This window comes from Cygnus olor, chromosome 1, assembly GCF_009769625.2.
Source record: "Cygnus olor isolate bCygOlo1 chromosome 1, bCygOlo1.pri.v2, whole genome shotgun sequence".
NCBI classification, from domain to species: Eukaryota; Metazoa; Chordata; class Aves; order Anseriformes; family Anatidae; genus Cygnus; species Cygnus olor.
The window spans coordinates 155,044,340-155,065,904 of NC_049169.1; the positions used below are offsets into that span (position 1 = coordinate 155,044,340).

The following is a 21,565-nucleotide window of genomic DNA, read 5'->3' on the forward strand; positions in this document are numbered from 1 at the left end:
TTCAAAACATTGCCTAACCGAGCTCCAAGGACTGATCTTCCCACACCAGAGAGGTGTTTTCAGGTGCTGAGTAGTCTGGGGAGGTGCATAGTTCAGCGTGTTTTTGAGTTAGTGCCTCCATTTATAATTCTTGAGCTTCTTCAACACATTTCTCCAACAACTAGTCTTACTTTCTGCCTTATTTTTGCATGCAAGGACAGCAGGAGGCAAAAGTCAGTTCCAGGTAAATTGAATCCTAAGGGAGATGAGTTGAAACCATTCCATATCGCGTGGTATTGCTATTTGGCTTTGTGCTTTCATAAATGGAGTAGTGTCATATTTTAGTTTGTCTGGCACCTAATAAATTTTTGATATAAGAACTGAAAGTGCTGATGATAGTGTCTGCAGTGTGGAGGAGCGACTTAGCTGCACAAAGGCAATAAGTGTGCTGCATGGGTAATAGGCTGCTTGTGCCAGAATGGTCTGCTTGAACATCCATGGAAGTATTGAATAGTAGAGACACAATCATGGCTGCAAACACAGCTGTTTTCATTATACATACTTACGAAGATGGCTAATCAATAGAGGTGTGTGGGGGGGGTTATAGAGAAAGCTTTCAGTGAAGCAGTGGGAGATGCAAGTTTTTATTCAGCACGATGGAGTTGAACTGATAGATATTGTTTCAGACTCCTCTCATGACTTATCACTACTTTGTTTTGATTTATTCATTTTCTTCCTGTAGCACAGGAGTTGGATCGTGGGCAAGAACTGCTGCTTGCTAGCTAGCAGCTTTTTAAAGCCATTTTTGTCTATGTTCTGAACAAAACCACTTGTCTGCATGTCTCGTACGTGTATTGATCTTACAGGCTGTCTCCTGCCAGGTGGATAATAAATGCTCAGCTGTGACCGTTCTGAAAGTCTAGCCGCCAGATCAACCCCATAACAATCTCTGGTGTAATGACGGAGAAAGGATTAGAGAACAGACAAGTACCACTCACCCTTTAAAAACAATTAAATAATTTATTTTAAATGCAAAAACGCTACTAAGAAATGAATCCTTCTCCACTTGCCACTAAAATATTTACGGTGCAAGCACTGGAATTCTGTAGTCAGCAGATGGAGTCTCCATCCCAGGCTGTTACTACCAGTTTTATTAATTTTTGTTAATGATGTACCTATATTCTCTGTACTTCCAGTTCATTTTCTACAGATACTGCTTTCATGGAAAGTGTTATCTAGCAGTGAATGAACTAAAAAAAGAAGGTTTTTCCCCTTCTTTTTATCATCTGTTTACAGGGTTGTGATTAAAAGAATAAATCTGTTTCTCCAGCCACCTCAGCTAAAACAAGACCATCAATTTCTCAAAGTGCATGAAAGACCGACAAGTCCTGGAGAAATAAATCCGAGGCATTCACCCTCTTGACAAGCCGCCAGAGCCCTCAGGACTTGCTCTCACGCTGGCATCTTTTCTGCCCTTGATGTCATGTGCAAAACACGAGGATTTGTGCCGTGCTAATCCCTCTAATGAGGGCTTCTCCCAACCTCGATATAAGCCCCGCTCAAAGCCGTGGCTGTTGGGCAGGCACTGCAGAGCCAAAGCTCCTGTCTTTTGAACCACATTCAAGGCAATTAGAGACCAGGATTAAACAAACACCCGACACCAGCATCCTCAGCAGTGAGAGGGATTATCCCAGGGGAACTGCTGCCAGGCCAGGTTGTCCCACAGGGGAGAGCTCTGTGCTCCGCTCACTCGGGTCCAGGCTGCACCCAGAAGCAATGGGTGCCCTGAGGTGGCTTTTTTGGGCTGGGCTGAGTTGCCTGAGCTGCTGTTGTCCCCGCGGAGCAGAGGCACAGTTCCCCCGTGTCTGCATGACGGTGGAGGCCATTCGGTCGAAGCGCTGTTGCCCGGCCTTGGGGCCGGAGCCAGGCAACGTGTGTGGGTCCCTGCAGGGCAGAGGACGCTGCCAGGGGGTGCAGGTGGACACTCAGCCCTGGAGTGGCCCATACACTCTTCGAAATGTGGATGACCGGGAATGGTGGCCCCTCAAGTTCTTCAACCAGAGCTGTTGGTGCACAGGTGAGTGGGGCCAGGAGGTGAGGGGATGGGGATGAACGTGTCTTCTAGCCATCTTCTGAAGGCCAGAAACATCCCAGATGGCATAAGGCATCAACAAGCAGGCAAAGGGACTAGTACCCAAGACATAGGAGGAGTGGCTGAGGGAAACGGGGTGGTTTAGTCTGCAGAAAACAAGGTTGAGGTGAGACCTTCATGTTCTCTACAGCTACCTGAAAGGAGGCTGCAGCGAGGAGGGTATCGGTCTCTTTTCTCAGGTGACAAGTGGTAGGATGTGAGGCAATGACCTCAGGTTGCACCAGGGGAGGTTTGGCTTGGATATGGGGAAGAATTTCTTCACAGAGAAGGCGGTCAAGCATTGGAACAGGCTGCCCAGGGACGTGGTGGATTCCCTGTCCCTGGAGGTATTTAAAAGATGTGTAGATGTGGCACTAAGGGACATGGGTCAGTGGTGGACTTGGTAGTGTTAGGCTGATGGTTGGACTTGATGATCTTGAAGGTCTTTTCTAACCTAAATGATTCTATGATTCTTAGAAGGCTTTAAGTATTATCACCTTCCAAAAAATACTGTCATGTTTATGGCCAAGCCCTGATAGACCTGTACAGGGGTTTCAACACAAGAGCATTTTCTCTTGCAAAAAAACCCCACATTTTCTCTCATACAGTCTTTTGGGCTTTCCTCTCTGTCCCTAGAGTCATTCCTGTAGTTCCTCAACACCCTTTTTCCACAGAGTTTTAGACATTTCACTATGTAACTCCACTATATGACTGCCAAAGAGGCCACCCTGTCTTTTTCCTTCCTATATCCATCCTCTTGTTCCCACCTGTGACTTTATGCGGGCCTTTGACTTCATGTGCTGGGAAGCAAAATGAATCAGGGAGCTGATGCACTTGAAAGCTAACCCAGCCCAAATGATCAGGTTTTGCTGAGACCAGTTCCCCAGTACAGGGGGAGGAATAGGAAGGAGAGGTCTGGACTCTCCTGGTCCACCAGGAGAGGAATAGGAAGGTGGGGTCTGGGCAGAGTAAGGAGGCAGGTCCGCTTTTCAAGAGCGGCCCTTGTTTAAGGGGGTTAAAATGAGCAGGAGCCCAACCTCAGCCCTGGCTCTTTGCAGGGCTGGCAGGGCGTGGTGTCAGGAGTCGTAGAATCACAGAATCATTAAGGTTGGAAGAGACCTCCAAGATGATCTGGTCCAGTTGTGTCCCTACCACCAATATTGCCCCCCCACAAAAAAGCATGTCTCCAGAACTGATGGCACCCTCTAGACAGATTTCAAATGCAGCCTGGGATTTCTTGTTGGAAATATAAAGTTGTTTGAAGTGTCCAACATGTTAAGAACAGCCTACTTTCCTTCAGTCTGATTCTTAGAAATAGCTGACCTATTTTGTCTGAAATGTACCTTGGCCCTTGCTATCAGAAAAGCCCAAATCAATCTGAGAAAGACACATAGCAGAAGATTTCAGTCCAAGAGGTTAAGTTTTGCAATGCTGTTATGAACTGAAAGCAGAGAGGTGGTGGCAGATGACTTAAATGGATAGATGGTGTTATTGAGGCTTGTCTGAAACAATAGCAACAGACATTAGGCTATAAATCAAATTTTATCTCTTGCTTTGACTAGATTTCAAATGCTTGTGTGGAAGTACATTTCCAGACATTTTACAAAAAAAATTGATATATATATATATATATATATATATTTTCTTTTTCCATTTTAAAGGTTCTTACATACCTCCAAAACTAAAGTCAGGCATCGCATTTAGGCACAGACCCTGAGTCAGAAGAGCACCAAAGCATGTGGGCATATAGTAATATTTATGCAGTCTGCGTAGTTAGGGCATTAAAACCTTTGAGTAAAGTGGGGAGCAGTGTGGGCAGAGATTAATTAGTTTGTCCAAATAAAGGTAAATACCATCATTTGATATCTGCTGGTCTGTGTCCTAGGTTACACAGCTGTAATGTCGGGTAGTCTCTCGCTGCCTTCCTTCTGCTGAGCTGTCCGCTCTCCTCAGCTCTTTAAATCTTTGTTTCTCCCTTTCTGCTTCTACTCTCTCTCTCTCTCTCCCTCTCTCTCATATTTTCCTTGTTATAGTCTTCTTTCTCCTTGCAGTCTTTGTTCTCTGAACATACCAGTGACAAAACATTAGGGTAGCAGCCTTAAAGATGATTTTAAGAAAGGTTTCCTGGGTTTGCTTCTGCAGTGGTCAGCTTGATGCTTCATGCAAAGGCATTTCTAGGATAATGCTAAAAGTTAGTGACAGCATGAGATTTGAATTAGATTTGATGTATTTACATTGGTTGTGATTGTGAGTCTGTGTCTATTGGTGTGTGTATATATATATAAGCATATATATTTATATATACAATTTATATATATATATATATATGTATAAAACTGTTTTGCACTGGTTGCCTGTCTGCACACCAGAGTTTTAAATGGTGTGATGTGTGTTTTTCATTAGGCATCTACGGTTATGGTACATATCACAGTAAATTAAATACCCTCATTCAAAGGGACGTGGAACAGTGCACATCTGTACTATTAAAGCATCTTATTGAATGAACTTTGTGTACGGACCACCTATCTGAAATGGTTCCTGGACAGTCCGTGCCAAGGCTCTGTCTAAAGTTTTAACAATATAAAAAACTGGGTTCCAGTGCTATCTTGTCACTATTTAATTTATTGTTCATATGTAGCATAAGCAATAGCTATGGAAACTGCAACTTCCATGTAGCTTTTTACATTTGCTTAGATAGCACCGTTTAAACGTGCCACATCGCTTGTGGCAGTATGGTAGGAAGCCTGGAGGAGCTGGGAGGAAGTGGAGCCTGTATTTTCCATATGGGGATACTAGATTTCTTGCAATAAGTGCTCCATTTGAATTTTGCTAGAAACTTGATAAAGATAAAGGGATATTTGGCCATGTGCTGTAGCTGTTCATTGAGGAAAAAAGTCTGAAAGTCATCTCCACCTAGGTCTGGGTGCTGAACATTTCTGAAAAAATGAAAATCCCAAACACAAACCAACATTGGTTATTGGTTAGTTAATGTGGGGCCAGATTATTTTCATAGTTTTTCATTCATTTAATTTTTCTGTGGAAAAGAAACAAGCAGATAAAGCATTTCCTTTCAATTTTTAGGCTTTAACAGACAATAATGTCTTTCCTTAAGCAGAGACAAATGCAGCAGAATAAGATTAGTAAAACAGAAAGATCCAGCTTTACTTCCATTTTTTTACAAAAAGCCATAATCAAGAAGACAATTGTAAGGCTGTTGTCAGGACGCTGCTCACTGTACGTTTTATGCAATGTGTTGTTACCAACAAAAATATCTCTAGAAAAAAGCTGTGGTTATGGCTTGAATGTAGCCGGGAGGCAACAAAGATTGTTCAGTTCCTGTCTAATTTCAGTTTTGAATCCATTATGTGCATTCTGCAATTCATTTCAGTGAACCTAATATTAATTCTTAAACTGAAACGGCCTAATGACAGTTCCTAACAGAGTGCTGTAGTATGTGAAAGGGAATTTGGTCATTTGTATGTGTTGTACTTATCGCATACAAGCTGTATGTGTTGAATTAGGCAAAATGTTGGATGCACTGATTTAATAGACCCTGAAAATGGGCACTTGTGGCTAATTAAAAAAAAAAAGAAAAAGAAAAAAGAAGTATTGCAGTTGGATAGTTAACTTTGGTTTAGAAGAATACTGATTTAGAAGACATGGACTAAATGCTATTTAGAGTTCTAAAGGATAAGGTTGTAGTAATGGGATACAGATCTGTTGCAACACTTAAAAAAAAAAAAAACAATAAAAAAACACTACAGAAGATTATTGTGAAAAAACCACTGCAGTCAGTCATGTGGTTGCTAGTACAGATCATGATGTCGATCAGACAATGACATAGTTTGAGTTCACTGAGAAGCTAAAAATAATGATTGTTAATATTTTTTTTCTGCCACTTTCTGAGATTGGCATATAGATGTGTACTGAAATTTTAGTGCATCTTTTATAGAAGTGTTTAAAGAAAACATGGGGAAGGAAGGTAAGCCATACACTTGGAAACTCTCCTCATGGTATGCCATCAGGCTTCGCACAATCCAAAACCTGGTTGAAGTCTTCACTCTTGTGGTCCTTAAGCTGGTCCTAAGCTTCATGATAACTTATTGATCTCATTGCCTCTGAAGTAGCCACAAACTCTCTGAACCTGTAGTTAAGCATCCTCAAAACCTCTTAATGTCTGTCACTTACGTTTACAGCTCAGCATCCCTCACCCTAGAGCTAGCCATTAGCTACACAGCCTGACGGGTAACAGGCCTGGGTAACAGCAGGCCCTAAGCTACAGAGCGCCCCTCGTAACCTTGGGGGTCTTTGAAATTCATAATAAGCCCTATAGCCCCTGACAATCTGGAATCTTTAGTGTTAACTGTTGTTTTGCTCACAGACTCATGCCTACGGCCTAGGGATATCTGCTAGTCCAGGAGCTCTTCACAAGCCAATTCCCCATTTCTGTATTAACCCCAAGCTCATCTTTGGTCTGGCAGCACAGATGTGTGGCGAGCAGTGAGGTTTTATGGCATCTCGAAAGAGGGTTAGTATGGTCTTTGTGGAGTGTTTTTTTTGTGTACGTGGGGTCTCAGGGTCTCAGTGCATGTTCTGGAGAACGGAGGGGAGATCCCAGAGGAGCCCTGCTTGTCTCTCCATGCCCTCCTTCCCCCAGGCAGCAATGCCCATTGTCCCACACCGCTGCTTTGCAAACTTCACAGATGTGTGCTGACGGAGTGGTCATGCCCCTCTCCCCCAGCAAAGGTCTGGGAGCTGCAGCAGGGCCTTTCTGCTGCTTCTGGCGCCCTGCCACAGCAGGCAGGAGGCCATGGTGCCTGTGCTGTGCTTAAAGCAAGCTCTGTCCCCCCGGGCTCTTCCACCACGTCAGGGGATCTGACTTAATAGCCTGGAGTGGACCCGATTACTTGCCTAAGGAATGGTGCCAGAGAGGAATGACAGTGTTGCACTATTTCTCAGGCTCTAATTTCAGCACTATTTAATAATGCTTAAAGTGTGACTGGGAGCACCTCTGGTGCTTGTCCTGGGCTGTGCTGGTTGCCAGATACACTGTGAATGGACATTGGTGTTCCCTGGGCTTTGTCCTTAAAAGAACTGTTTATTTTTATTTATTTATTTACTTATTTTTTCCCATTTGTTTTGTTTTGTTTGAGGATCTTTCTCTGTGTTTAAATATCCATGTGAGCTAACTGGTTTTTGGGTTTGATCCTGGAAGTCTGGGAGTACTTGAGGGCCAATCAAGCAAAGCATTTAATCACCTGCTTAACCTGAAGTGCTTAACTCTCTGTTCAGTGAGACTCACATGCCTGAAGGCTTCATGGAGCTCTTAGCGCCTTGGGGCATCAAGCCCATTATCCAGTGCTTTGCCTCCCCAACCAGCTGAGTGTGATTCTTGGCCCTGCCGTGGCTCTGGGAAGTGAGCCATCCTTCTAGTTAACCAGTTGGCAGAGCTGCCAGTCTGCTCAGCTGCTGTCCCTTCCAGGAATTGAAATGTCTGGGGAAAAAGAAAGATGATTCATAATTCTTCTGCATTTCAGTGTTTCGTATTTTCATGACTGCTTTCTCCCTCTTTATTCAGGAAACTTTGCTGGCTACAACTGTGGTGACTGCAAATTTGGCTGGACTGGCCCTGACTGCAATGTCAGGAAGCCGCCAGTTGTCAGGAAGAACATCCATTCCTTGACAGCAGAGGAGAGGGAGCAGTTCTTCGATGCTCTAGACCTTGCAAAGACTACCATTCACCCAGACTATGTAATTGCAACTCAGCACCGGATGAGTCTGCTTGGTCCCACCGGAGAGGAACCGCAAATTGCCAATTGTAGCATTTATAACTACTTTGTCTGGCTTCATTACTACTCAGTCAGAGACACACTACTAGGTTAGTGCTTTTCGTACCCAAGGGCTTTGCAGGTAAAGGAGAGGATAAAAAGTATCGCTGAACAAGGGTAAGTATGTTTAATACAGCTGGGATACTTTAGCAAGCGGTGAAGCCCAGTAAGAGGTCTGTGCAGTAAAATATTTGATGCTGAGGATCTGGTGGACATCTCTGTAGTTGAGGGCAGTTCAGACCTGCTTCTGACCTGCTGCTGCCCTGGTCCCCCAGGCAGAGTGCACGCCAGCTGCACTTTGATGCCTCTTCTGTCTGACAGGCAGGCAGTTTACAGGCTCACATGTTACTCTCTTGGGTGAACCAAAGCATGGTCAGTCAGTGATCCCCTTCAAAAAGACATTCCCAGTCTAGAGTATAAGCACCAGCAGTGGGAAAGAGGCTCTGCAGTGGTGAAGGCAGAGACCATCCAGACTTTGGGGACTGGAGTGCTACTGCTTTCTATGGCCTTCAGCAAGTCACTAAGGGTGGGATTTGTCTGAACAACCACAGAGAGCTTTCAAAAACTAATCAGGTTAGATGTTTAGGCATCTATCTCCACACTTTTTCCCAAATCAGGATTCCTAGTCCTTGTGGCTCTTCTAGACTGAAGTATTTATGCCAGCCCCATTTCAGAAAGCCCCAGTCCCACAGGAAGAGGCAGCAGTATGGCTTTGCTACCCAGCAGAGCTACATACAGGCTGTGGAATTTAGCATTCAAGTGTCTCCATCTGAGTGTGACAGCCTGTGAAATTTATCCACATTTACCTTCTTGCTAGAGGGTATCTTGTACCCCACAGTTGGTTTTCTTGTTTCCCCTTCGGACACTGTCCCATTTTACAGGACTGAATGAAGCAGTCTCTGGCCTACCACAAGCAAAGGTCCTTCAGGCAATAGTATGGAAGTCATGTGGAAAAGGGAAGAAGCAACTTTCACTGCTGCTGCAAAGATAGATAAACCCACATGTGGGTTAAAGCTTGCAGAAGCAATAAGCAAATCCAAATGTGGTTTGAGGCCCCTAGGCTTTCAGTGTCTTATTTCTCATGTGTATGGTGTAGCTTCTCCCACTGAATTGCTCTTCTCCAAATGCTGTTTTAAAGACAAATATGGGAAAGGTTGTCAGATGATCGGATATCAAAATTAGGATGGGAGTATATCAGGTTGGTTACATCAAGGAAATGCAGGTAGGATTTGAAGCAGATTTTCTATGCGGTATTTTGCTGAAACCTTTATTGCAAAATTGATGTGTCTGAAATAGTTCTTGTTAAAAATGAAACCATCAGTGATAGCTAATCTGTCTTTGTAGAGATCCATAAATTTGAATTTCTATGTCTGTGATGCATTGAGCAAGGAAAAAAGCAGATTAATTTTGAGTAGAAAATAGGGGACTAATTAGAAAATCTTTTCAATCTTTCTGAACTGAGTACCCATCTAAAGACATTTCCACTGTGTGTTCTTTATGAAGATTTTTTCAGCTTAAAAATGTATACTTTAAAAACCTGCTGGATTATCATATTCAGAAACATATGCTGTGTCAGACAGATGTCAATCAAAAACTCTTCTGAGAAAGTTGCTCGCCTCCAATACTGTCACTCAGACACTGTGAAGCTTTCTGAATTCTGAGAAACATCAGGGTGGGAACCTGTGCTGTCAGATCAAACAACTGATGCCTGAGGACCTGTTCTTGTGGAAGCAGTTTTTTGTCTGCCACTTTTTTTTTCTTTCTTTAAGATTACAGTTATTTTAGCCTGTTGGACAAAATTATGTAGTCCTGTAAGGAAATAAGATTAGGTTTATTTGTGAACCTCGGGAGAAACCCCCAAATTTATTGGATTTCTAGAATGAAAAAGTCTGAATTTCTCCTGAAATCTAGCATGAGACTTAATTCTAAAAATGCGACTAGCCTTTATGATCTGCTTGGAAAATAGTATTTATATACAAGGCATGCATTAAGACATTACAGGCAGCTTTGTGTTTTCTTTCACTGAGGATTCAGCTCTGTTGCATCAAGTAGTATGTTTTTGCTAAGATAAGATTTTATCTGTAAAAAAGGAAAAGGAGGTGCAATCAGTCAGCTAAACAAAGAAGGAACTATTTTGTCATTACACTTTTGGAAAAAAATATACCCCATTTTCACTAAGGATTGTTGAAATTGTGGGGGTAGCTCTTTTGCCGAGCTTCTCAAGTACAGTAAGGGAAACAGTGGTCAGGACTGTAGCAAAAAACTTAACATCACCAAATTTCCCTTCCCAGATTCCTGCTTCACCTCCTTGTGAATCACTGCAGAAACCCCTCATTGCTTTAGCTGTTTCCCTCGCTAGCTTCTGCAGTGGGAACTAGCAGAAGCCTGAAGAGAAATAACAATCAGGATTTGAAGAAAAGTGGCAAAGGACATATTGAATTGCTGTTGGCAGGTTATGGGAAGTGTTGAGGTTCTCTTGACAGGTACACTGTGTAAGTCCTGCTGCTGAACAAGAGAATGAGACAAAGTGGTACATGTTAGCAAGTAGCTAAGATTTTCGGCAGTAAGACTGTTTCTTAAAAAGATCTGTAAAAATGTGAAGAAATTTGCACAATCTCCAACTTTTTGGGGAGTGTGAAGTTTCGGGAAGCACTGAAGTCAGTATCCACAGAGGAGTTTTACTTGTCCCCTGTAAGTGTTGCAGCTTCTGATCTGTGTGCTCTTTGCAAAGGTGCAGAGCTGCAGGTTTTTATTTAACTCAGCTACGGGCAACAGAAGAAGGTTGTTGTCTTTATTTCTGGCTTCATTTGGTGCTGAAGTGCTTATTTTATCTTCCCTTTGTAGGGCCAGGCCATCCCTTCACAGCTATTGATTTCTCCCATCAAGGACCTGCCTTTGTAACTTGGCATAGGTACCATTTGCTGTTGCTGGAGAGAGACCTGCAGGTTAGCTAAACGGCCTCTTCCTTTCCTCATACAGCTTCTCTCTTTTGCTGCATGTCTTTGTTGCTTCAGCCTAGGATAAGTTATTTCCTAGGACTGATTCTTACACAAACTCTAAAGAGTGTTTGCTCACTGATCCTTTTTATCTAAAGGGAAATTATTGTTTTTGATACAGTTCACAGTTTCTTACTGTGAACAATGATGTGAAGGTTATATTAGAGATTTTTCTTTACAACAGAGACCAGAAGATAAGAATTAGCACCATTCATTAATAAAATCAAAGAAACACTTACATGTAAAACCTGTTAATAATGTCTGCTGGAAAGCAGACACCAAGCAGGAAAGCAACACCAAACATTACCCTCTTTAAATATGCCATGTTATAGATTTTATATTTTCCTATATTTAGGTGTAGATATTTTAAAGAAATATACATTAATGTACCCGGCAGTCAGTTGCCCAAGCACTGACTTGTTTCCATTTGCAGTATTTCTACATTAGCAGTGTTGATATATGTCAGCCTTGCAGATCTCTAATGAACATGGTTGGTGTCTAAATAATTGCAGGATCTTTCTTGCATGAAATTGTATCTAACAAGCAAATACAAGCAAATACACTGTATTCCTCTATTAGTACAAATTCAGATTCTTCCCCAGGGCTAGCCTTGCTCTAATAAAAGCAAACCACACACACAATTTTACCCATTACCCACTTGCATCACTCAGAAAGCCTCTTAGTTGTTTAAGGCTTGATTAATCTCTGCTTCTGCTCTCCTGCTCAGTCTCTGAGTTGGTACTAGAGCTAACATGGCCAAAAAAAAGGGCAATCTAACAGTAGATTAACCAGTCATAATGTCTTTGCTAGGACTCACTCAACGCCCCAATCTTTTGAAAGCAGTTGGAGCAGCACTATGAAGCATGTGTAGTTGCCTTCAAGTGCAAAGCAGAATACAGGGTGCTCGGTGACATGACTCACAGGAATCACTTTCTTTCTCTTTCTTTTGAAGGTGTTTCTCCACTAATGTGTTTCTGTCCATTTCAGCGACTGATGGGCAATGACTCCTTCGCACTGCCCTACTGGGACTTTGCCACGGGTAGAAACGTGTGTGATGTGTGCACGGACCAGCTCTTTGGAGCATCGCGGCCAGATGACCTGGGGCTAATCAGCCTGAATTCCAGATTCTCCCGGTGGCAAATAGTTTGTAACAGGTACTGGAATACCTAGGGCAAGCCTGTGTACTGACCAAGTCTTGTTTTGGCATTATAGAAAATAAGAGGTGGGCTGAAAAATCTGTTTCCTTGCATTGGGTGAGATCTTTACTCTGATATATTTAGAGTGGCTTTGGGACTATGGAAACTATAGGACTCCTGGAAATGTTGGGACTCCTCAAAACTTTGCTAAAGCACATGGAAAACAGAGGTGATTAGTGACAGCCACCATGGCTTGACTAAAGGCAAATTGTGCCTGACAAATTTGTTGGCCTTCTGCGATGGGATTACAGCAGAAGGAAAGAGCAACTAACATCATCTACCTGGGCTCGTGCAAAGCATTTGACACTGTCCTGTCTAAAATAGAGAGACATGGATTTGATGTATGGACCACTCAGTAGGTTAGGAATTGTCTGGATGGTTGCATTCAAAGAGTTGCAGTCAATGGCTTGATGTCCAGGTGGAGACCAGTGATGAGTGGTGTTCCTCAGGGGTCTGTACTGGGACCGGTACTATTTAACATCTTTTTTTGGCAATGTGGTCTGTACAGGGAACCACTTGAGCTGGGGTAATCCCAAACATGAATGCAGGCTGGATGACGAGTGGATAGAGAGCAGCCCTGCAGAGAAGGACTTGGGGATGTTGGTTAATGAAAAACGGAATATGAGCCGGCAATGTGCACTTGCAGCCCAGAAAGCCAGTCATATCCTGGGCTGTATCAAAAGAAACAGGGCCAGCAGGTCAAAGGAGGTGATTCTCCCCCTCTACTCTGCTCTTATGATGTCCCACCTGGAGTGCTGCATTCAGCTCTGGGGCCCCCAGCACAAGAAGGACATGGAATTATTAGAACAGGTCCAGAGGAGGGCCACAAGGATGCTCAGAGGGCTGGAGCACCTCTCCTGTGAAGACAGGTTGAGGGAGTTGGGGTTGTTCAGCCTGGAGAAGAGAAGACTCCAGGGAGACCTTATGGTGGCCTTCCAATACCAAAAGAGGGCCTACAGGAAAGCCGGGGAGGGACTCTGTGTCCGGGAGTGTAGTGATAGGACAGGTGTAACAGTTTTAAACTAAAAAAGGGTAGGTTTAGATTAGCTATAAGGAAGAAATTCTTCACTATGAGGGTAGTGAGGCCCTGGCACAGGCTGCCCAGAGAAGCTGTGGATGCCCCATCCCTGGAGGTGTTCAAGGCCAGGCTGGATGGGGCTTTGGGCATTCTGGTTTGGTGGGAGGTGTCCCTGCCCATGGCAGGGGGATTGGAATGCGGTAATTTTTAAGGTCCCTTCCAACCTAAGCCATTCTGTGATTTTGATTCTATGACTGACCTTGAAGTGGCCGAGACTTCACACAGGAAAGAACATAAAGATAATGACATTCTTGCTGCCAGCTGTTAGTAGGCATATATTGATTTGCTTAAGTGCAGGGCTTTGATGATGTATTCATGTCCAGGACTGGGGCACTATGGCATAGGATGCTGCCAGTTATAATGCTCGTATCAGCTCCGGTCAGATCTGGGGCAGCATGCAGCCAGCCAGATGAAGGTACTGGGAGCTCAAGGCTTTTCAGGAAAGTCTCTTTCTCTGGGTACCTAAAGTGCTACTTGAAATTCTAGCTTTAAAGGCACTATTTGACTTTAACCCTGGTCCCTACCTTTTCTCTAAGATAAATGTTTTTTTTTTTTTTTTTTTCTTGAAAACTGGAATGACTCAAATTTGCCTTGCCAAAGTTAAAGAGAGGAGGAGTTTATGAAAATGCCATTTCATTTTGTGTTAAATAACACATTTTTTTTTCCGAGTGTTACATTTTTTCTCCTCCTCTGTCCCTCTTTCTGTCCCTGATACTAGAGACTTTCCCCTCACTAACTAGTAGGCAGCCCCTGCAACAGCAGTCTAACCTCCAGGCCCTGAAAAAGAGGATGCAATGCATTGCAGTTGCTTTTCTTCTAAAAGGGGTGAAGGATGGAATCTTAAAATCTGTTTTCTGTCATACATTAATTTTCTCTACCACACCCCACAGTGGGACTTTCCTGCATTTTTCCTTTTTATTAAGAGTTAAAAAATTGTCCTTGTTCAGGACTAGCTGTTCAGCAATAACTTCAGCTTCACCATGGGAGGTGAAATGGGCCACCCCATAGGTTGTCTGTCCCTAAGCCTTGCTCTCTTAAACCTGAAGCTGGGGCCCCAGAATCACAGCATCACAGAATAGTTGAGGTTGGCAGGAACCTGTGGAGCTCATCTGGTCCAAACCCTGCTCCAGCAGGGTCACCCATAGAAGGTTGCCCAGGACCTTGTCGAGGTGGCTTTTGAAGATCTCCAAGGATACCTCACAACCTGACTGGTCAACCTGTTCGTCTTTTATGCTACATGAAAAAAAGCTGACAAGCCTGGCTTCATCCCCTTTTCCTAACCTGTGCCTCTTTCTATTTCACGCTCAGCTTGGATGATTACAACCGCCTGGTGACACTGTGCAACGGGAGTGATGAGGGGCCACTGCGGCGGAGGCCGCAGAGGGACTCAGGCGAGCAGCTGCCCACCATGGAAGATGTCAGGAGGTGCCTTTCCCTGCAGGAGTTCGACAGCCCCCCATTTTTCCGCAATTCCAGTTTCAGCTTCAGGTTTGTCCTAGAGCCAGCTGGGTCATGGGTATTTTTCATTTGTGCGTTCATCAGCAAAATATGGTTACTTATTGCACCTTTCACCTGTCCATAGGAATGCACTGGAAGGATTCAATAAACCAGAGGGAGCCCTGAACTCACCGATGCTGAGCCTCCATAATTTGGCTCACTCTTTCCTGAATGGGACCAGTGTTCTCCCTCATGCAGCTGCCAACGATCCCATCTTTGTGGTATGGCCTTTTCCCCCAAGCTGTAGTCAGTGGCTATGGCTCCAAGGCAGCTATCTCACCGGAGATTAGCAGAAATGGAAGTAAAATGAATCCCATGAAAACGAGTCTTTTAAATATAAAAGGAGAACTCAGTTCTTGAACTCTGCCACACCTGTGTGATGGTCAAATAAAGATGGAAGAAATCTCAGGGTGATTTGTGAAACATATAATAAGTTTCTAGGGAGAAGAGCTGCTATTCCAAGTCACATTGCCCTGAATTCTTTCATTAGGTGGTATCTAAATTTAATGTCTTTTACCAGAAATCTTACAGCAACAAGAAAAACCTGAAAATTGGGTTAATTATTTTAGAGCAGTAGACTGAGTTTATTTCTTTGTTTCAAACTTCACTATCTAACATGAAGCACATCTAATTTCAGCGTCTCTTGGGGAGTAAAACTAATGTGATTTCACTGCTGTGTTAGTACAGTACTGCAGTGCAGTGAGCAGCATGAACAGCTATGTGCAAATAAAAAGCCAGCAGCTGACTGCTACACGTCTTCCTTATCTAATAAATTCATGTCAATTTCTTTTCCTCTTTGTTAGATTAAACAAAGGTGATTATATAGAGAAATTCTAATACAATTCATTTCTTTCTTACCTTTATTTTAAGTTTGCAGTCTTTTGTTGGAGAAATTATCCCAAATACTTATGTAGTGGTTCTCTAGTTTATTTCCTTCATAATTCTTGAATTCCTACATGAATTCCTACTTATATAGTCAAATCTTTGTTTCACTATTCTATAATTTTATATGAAGGATTATTTTCAATAAGATAGTTTCTAATTTTCTTTCAGGATAGCACATGAAAAATGTAAGTACACCAGAAATTAATTTGAACAGCCCCAGCCAACTCTACTAGTTGTCTGAACTCAACTTGAAGACAACTGTCTGTATTAGTGTTTTATAGACTGATCAGCTCACTGGACAGGACTTGATCAATTTGTGGGTACCTGGAGATGTGGAGCTGGTGATATACTATAAAATGAGGATGAAGGAATCAAGTTTCCTGTTATTTCCTGTTCATGTTAAGATGAGAGAGAATAAAATAGGTTTGAGAGGTACGTTTACCTGAATAAACTTAGTGGGCCCTCATGTGAGAGAGAGGACCTGCCTACTCACTGCCAGCTGATACCAAACTGTCCAGAGGAAGAGCTCACTACACACTACAGCAACAAGAAAGTATATAGCAAAATGTCTCATGAAGAAGATTAATTTACTCCACTCTCGTAAATTTTTCTGGTTTCCCATTCTGTAAATCCCACCTGGATTAGATTACCCTCCTCTCTCTCTTTTAAAAGCTACTGCCACTGTAGGTGAGAGTGTATTTACCCCCAGGCTGCTGCTGTCTCTCTGGTGGGGGAATGTGCGAGCTGGCGGGTCCTTCAGGAGCTGTGCCGGCTGGTCCCCAGCCTGGGAAGTGGCAGGCAGAATTTCAGCATCCCCAGGACTCCGAGTGACAACGTGAACCCCATTGTGACCTCAGGTGACACAACTGTTGGGCTTGTGAAGGGGAGGCTGCAGCCTTAGGTCATATCTGCTAACTCTCAGGTCATGAGTGTCTCTGCACCTTCTACACTTCTGATCACCTGTGTGGTTTTCTCAGGACATGCTCTGAACTGGGGAACTGCTTTAAAACCTGTTGAGTTCAGAAAGAGCTTAATAAACATGTGTGCCTATGCTTGAGTTTGCAGGTTCTTCACTCCTTCACCGATGCCATTTTTGACGAGTGGATGAAGCGGTTTAACCCCCCTGACAACTCCTGGCCTGAGGAGCTGGCCCCTATTGGTCACAACAGACTGTACAATATGGTCCCTTTTTTCCCTCCTGTGACAAATGACCAACTCTTCCAAACTGCGGAGCAGCTTGGCTATACCTATGCCATTGACCTGCCAGGTATGTCTCAGAGACCAAGAGATGAGATAGCTCAAGTTTTCAGTGATACAGATGTTTGGAAAATAATGCACTGCTCACAAAAGCATGGGTCTATTCACATGGTCCTTGGCAATCCCATGGTGTAGCTTAGGTAGTTTCAACCCACCAGATATGCTGTGGTAACTAGAAGAATGTATATTATTAGTTTGCTCCTTCTCTGCAGCAAAATCCATGAGATTGAACTGCTCTGGCACTGACAGCAACGCTCCTTTGGTGCTAAGGAGGCTTTGATTTTGGCTCCTCTCCCCAGGACTGCTGATGCCTGTTACAATCCTTTAACCTGTCAGAGGTCAGGCACTCTGCCAGAGAGCTTGCATGGCTAACGCTAGTCACTAGAAAATGCTTGTTTTTCACAGGGCCCTGAATTATACTGTCCCATGAAACCCATTAGAGATGCACTCTGATAATCTCTGGCTATCCTAGAGAGATGTATCTGGGTGCTTTGTGTTATAAAACCCTGATTTTAAAGATTTTCCATGCCTTTAAGTGTGATATGCCTAAGAGTTTGCTCATTTGAAATTACCTTTGACACAAATCAGATAAAGACAACCTCTTCACCTCCCTCCCGCTCAAACCTAAGTATTTATGCACAAAATCCAAAATTTGAAACACAAGCTGCAAATATTTATAGAAGGCAAAAGTGTAAGAACAGCTGCTTTACCAAAGATTAAATCTGAGCAATTTCTTTCTCCATCTTGCTATTCCCTTAAGAAGCAGTAGGTGTTTATCTGACCTATGTGGCCAGAATTTTCTTCTAAGTTATTTACCGTGTATCTGTGGTTTTAATCTGTGGAAACTGTTTAAAGGTCTACAGACTAGAACAGATTGAAAACATTGTCTTTAAGCTGCATTCATGCAGGGAAATCCTGGCTTGTGGAGACATGCTAGCTGCCTTGGTAGTCCTTTTCTCAGGGGTGTCTCCAGAATTTCCCTGAAAAAGGGGAAACTTTCCCCTTTGTGGAGTTTCAGTTTTCCTCCCCCTGAACCACTGTCTGTTCTCCTGCTTTGGAAATGCTGCTGTCCCCTGGGCATGGCTTACCCAGAGAGGAACAAAGACATCTTGTGATTCTGTTGCTTCTCCACTCCCACATAAATAAATTACTAGCTCACTGTGAAGTCTTCCAACTGTGCATCTTTCCCATTATCTACACTTTTATTTGTTTGAAAGGTTGGAGCTAAAATTCAGCTGTAGACTTCTCTGGCAGGAAACGTCTCTGGCTCTGGTTTTGTGTTGGTTACACAGTGCATCCCCTGTGGACACTGGGTCTCTTAGCCACACAACTAGTGATAATGACTAGGCTGTGGGATATTTGCTTTGTTTCAAGCAAATTGAGAAATTAAGTTTTGGGCTGTCCTCACTTCAGACTTTTCATATTTCCAGGTTCACTTGAAGAAACTCAAGCATGGGCTGTCAAGATTGGATCTACAATTGGAGGAGCATTTATAGCTTTGGCCATGCTCATTCTGCTGCTTGTACTTTTCCAGCACCGAAGGCAGAGAAAAGGTTTTGAACCACTGATGAATGTGAGCTTCAGCCCCAAAAAGTACATGGAAGAGGCCTAGTGCCCTTGCTTCATTTCCTTGCTTATTCTTGTAGGAAATGACCTTGATTGATTTATACAGATCTTAGCTGAGTTTAGCTAGCTTTATCACACACACCTTTGGCAGCTGACTACATTATTCTCCTTTAGTTTTCCAGTTATCTTGTGAGTTGTGATATACAAAGTCTCTGGGTGCATATGTGCAAGGCCCAAGACAGTCCAGAGTTTTCTCATTACCAGACATTATCTGTAGTGTGACATTCAGAAGTCATCCTCTATAGATTTAGATCAAGACAGCTAAGAATCAAAATAGAAGAAAAACAACTTGAATAAGCAAGATATTTTTTTCATCTCAGTGTGTTTTCGATTTCATTTAGAAGCCCTGGGATGTGCTGAAAATTATTAACTCTACATATATATTTGAATAACATATTATTTTACAGTTGTCAATAAATACTCTGAATAATGTAGTCTTTGCTTGAGGTTCAAAATGTTTTACTCATTTTGGCAAAATACTATGGGAACACCATGGTTAAAGTTTGCTCCAGAACTATGATCATATTATTTTATACAATTCCATATATTATTTCTGATCAATATGATTTTAGCAGCACATAAACCTCCAAACTCAAATTCTCCTAAAATTTGATTAAAAGTTTTACGCCTGTGTTCGGAACCTGTAACAGAAGTTGAAAATGGTGCTTGCCTTCTCTATTTTGGCTTTGCTGCATTGTTTCATGAATCAGTGAATACTAAATACTTTCCAAAGTCTGGGACCCAGGACTCAAGTCAACAAGATTGTGAGAGCTTTCAATACCAAGGACTGCAGATAGGGGATTAGTTTTGGATACGGCACACCCTATACCTCTGTTTTAAATATTGCTTTATACATTTCCTATATATTTACTTATTTAAACAGGGGCTTGGATGACGTTTCAGTGGCTGTTCTATGTTTTCTACACAGGAAATGAAGTCCTGAACACATTGTGTCAGGCTTGGTGCACAATGTTGCATTAATTGAATGCTCTGATTTTGCATTTTGTGTAGAGTCTGCCATCTTGAGTCTTATAGAATTTTTTTTTTCCTTTTCTTTTGTAGCCTTGAATAAAAATTCCAGTTAGTAATGATTTCTATATTTCTCCAAGGCCTGCTCAATATTAGCCATGCAGTTTAGGAAGAAGATATCAGTAGGTCTTCACATAGCATTAAGTACATGTAACTCACAAAACTTACTTTTAAGGTATTGACTTTTGGGGCAAACAAAAGTCATGGTTTGCTCACCATGTGCTCAGATAGCTCTTGTCGCATTAACTGATCTGCTGCCAGTTCTGCTGCTCCACAGGGCCTCAGGGGGGTCCCAGCGTGCTTCAGCATCACTCTTCCAGTGTGTGGCATAGCAGGTCCCTTGGGCCCCTTGTTGAATACGCTGTCAGTGACTGGGAGGCATGGTCTGGGGACTGTGAGGTGCCGCTGCTTTTATTTGTTGTTAGACTTCTCTTTGGGAGAGGGCAAGGCATGCAGAGCTGACAGCGCCCGTGGCAGCAAACTGATGAGCAGCAGAGCCAATAAAGATGAAGAAATCTCCAAGTCCTGGACTTATGTCCCAGGTGGGATACAACTGTTTGCTTTGAAAGCATTTGCTTGGCATTACTTTAATAATTAGGACTTTAAAACCGTGGCCAGTTTTACAGTTGCCTCTAAAAATCTGGCTTAGGCAAGCTGTACCGAGAGCACAACGTGCCCTCTCGCGGCTTACTTGGAAATTGCCTGGTGACACTAGAAAGGTTTTTTTTTTTTTTTTTTTCCTCTTTTAAAAGTGCAGTCTTGACCTAGCAACAAGGAAAGTCGTGTCCTTGGTGAAGGAAGAAGAACTATTTAAAAAGAAGGAAAGTTAAGCATAGGCACATACAAAAAGAATTGAGGAAATGCTGTAACAAGTTCGATTTAAAAGGTTGGTTTTACATTTTTTAATGTTTCATCTGTCCCAAAATACAGAAAGCACTTTTTTTTTTTTTTTTTTAAATACAAATGTTAATAAATACCTGAAATCTGTTGTTGCATAAATTGTACTGAAGCTATTACTACCAGAATGGGATGAAAAGAGATCCTTCTGTTCCATAACAGGAGATGAAGACTCTCATAGACTCCTCAGCTGAGGGAAACAATCCTGAAAACACACCACCTCCAGTATCCACAGAGCCCAGGACACCCTGGGATTTTGGCCCCACAAATCTGTGCAAAGCTCATGGGGTTGGGGTGCTGAGGTGGTTCTTGCTGCACTGCCTTTGCACCACCAGCAGCTCTGGAGGCTCAGTGTGGACACCGAAATGGGGACAAGGAGGACAGTGTCCTTCTGGACTGGGGTCACTGGTGCCCACAGCCCACCTCTTTTCCATCTTACATCCATAACCAAGCAGTCGCACAGCCCAGCGCAGCAAGGAAGGATGAAGGAGCAGTGCATTCACCTCTGTGGTCACGAGACACTTTGCTGACAGAGGGGAGGTGCACTCCTGGATGACTTCAAGCTGAGGTGGGTGTAGTCATCACTCTCCCCCTTGTCCCCCCCAAGTAATTCCTGCTGAATTGGTGCTTACTTCTGACAAATGGCTCTGAATCACAAAGGAGTACGTGTAGCTTGCAGCTGCAAATGAGATGTTTAAGCTCCAGAGAGGGAGAAGTGCTCAAATCCATCCCATTCTCAGCCATTTTATTAGCTAGACCTACACAGCTTCCAGCTCTGCATGTATGGCTTTTGAGTGGATTATCCTTCTGAGGAGTTTAATTCTCTCTAGTCAGTAGCTAATTGCTCTCTCAGTTGACTGTACAGGATCTGCGGGCAGCTAATGCCTCTCTCTGAATCTTCCAGTGGGTCAGGTGCTTAATTTTTTAACTCCATAGCAAGCTGGTGGTGGCCACATTATCTCTGTCAGTCATGGCCTGTGCTTATGTGCAAAAGATTATCATGAAAATTCTCTGAAGGAATTAGCAAGATCTTGTTTTCTGAATTAAATTAAATCTCATTGCTGGCTGTTTAGCTGAATGCTTGAAGAGGAGTCTGTTCTGATTCTGCCCCTGATTTAGGAAAGAAGCGATGTAAACCAGACACATCTCATGGCTATTGCTGTGAA

The 21,565-nt window shown here is 43.0% G+C and overlaps 1 protein-coding gene and 1 long non-coding RNA gene across 3 annotated transcripts in view; one reads left to right on the forward strand and one right to left on the reverse strand.

Moving 5' to 3' along the window:
- Positions 1 to 19,730, forward strand: part of DCT (dopachrome tautomerase) — a 20,179-nt gene extending 449 nt beyond the window's left edge. The window contains exons 2-9 of one of the 2 annotated variants that reach the window (XM_040538829.1): positions 1,276 to 2,056; positions 7,689 to 7,988; positions 10,783 to 10,883; positions 11,922 to 12,088; positions 14,517 to 14,696; positions 14,791 to 14,926; positions 16,656 to 16,857; positions 18,278 to 19,730. In XM_040538829.1, the coding sequence (XP_040394763.1) occupies positions 1,504 to 2,056; positions 7,689 to 7,988; positions 10,783 to 10,883; positions 11,922 to 12,088; positions 14,517 to 14,696; positions 14,791 to 14,926; positions 16,656 to 16,857; positions 18,278 to 18,459 (1,821 nt within the window). In that variant the 5' untranslated portion in view covers positions 1,276 to 1,503 and the 3' untranslated portion in view covers positions 18,460 to 19,730. The remainder of the gene's footprint in view (positions 1 to 1,275; positions 2,057 to 7,688; positions 7,989 to 10,782; positions 10,884 to 11,921; positions 12,089 to 14,516; positions 14,697 to 14,790; positions 14,927 to 16,655; positions 16,858 to 18,277) is intronic. The other variant, XM_040538839.1, reaches the window with a different exon arrangement.
- Positions 9,891 to 16,508, reverse strand: LOC121060756. Its single transcript, XR_005814915.1, has 2 exons — positions 16,294 to 16,508; positions 9,891 to 10,017 (listed from the first exon to the last, which is right to left on the reverse strand). It is a non-coding gene; the product is annotated as an uncharacterized LOC121060756 (long non-coding RNA).
- Positions 19,731 to 21,565: the final 1,835 nt, after the last annotated feature.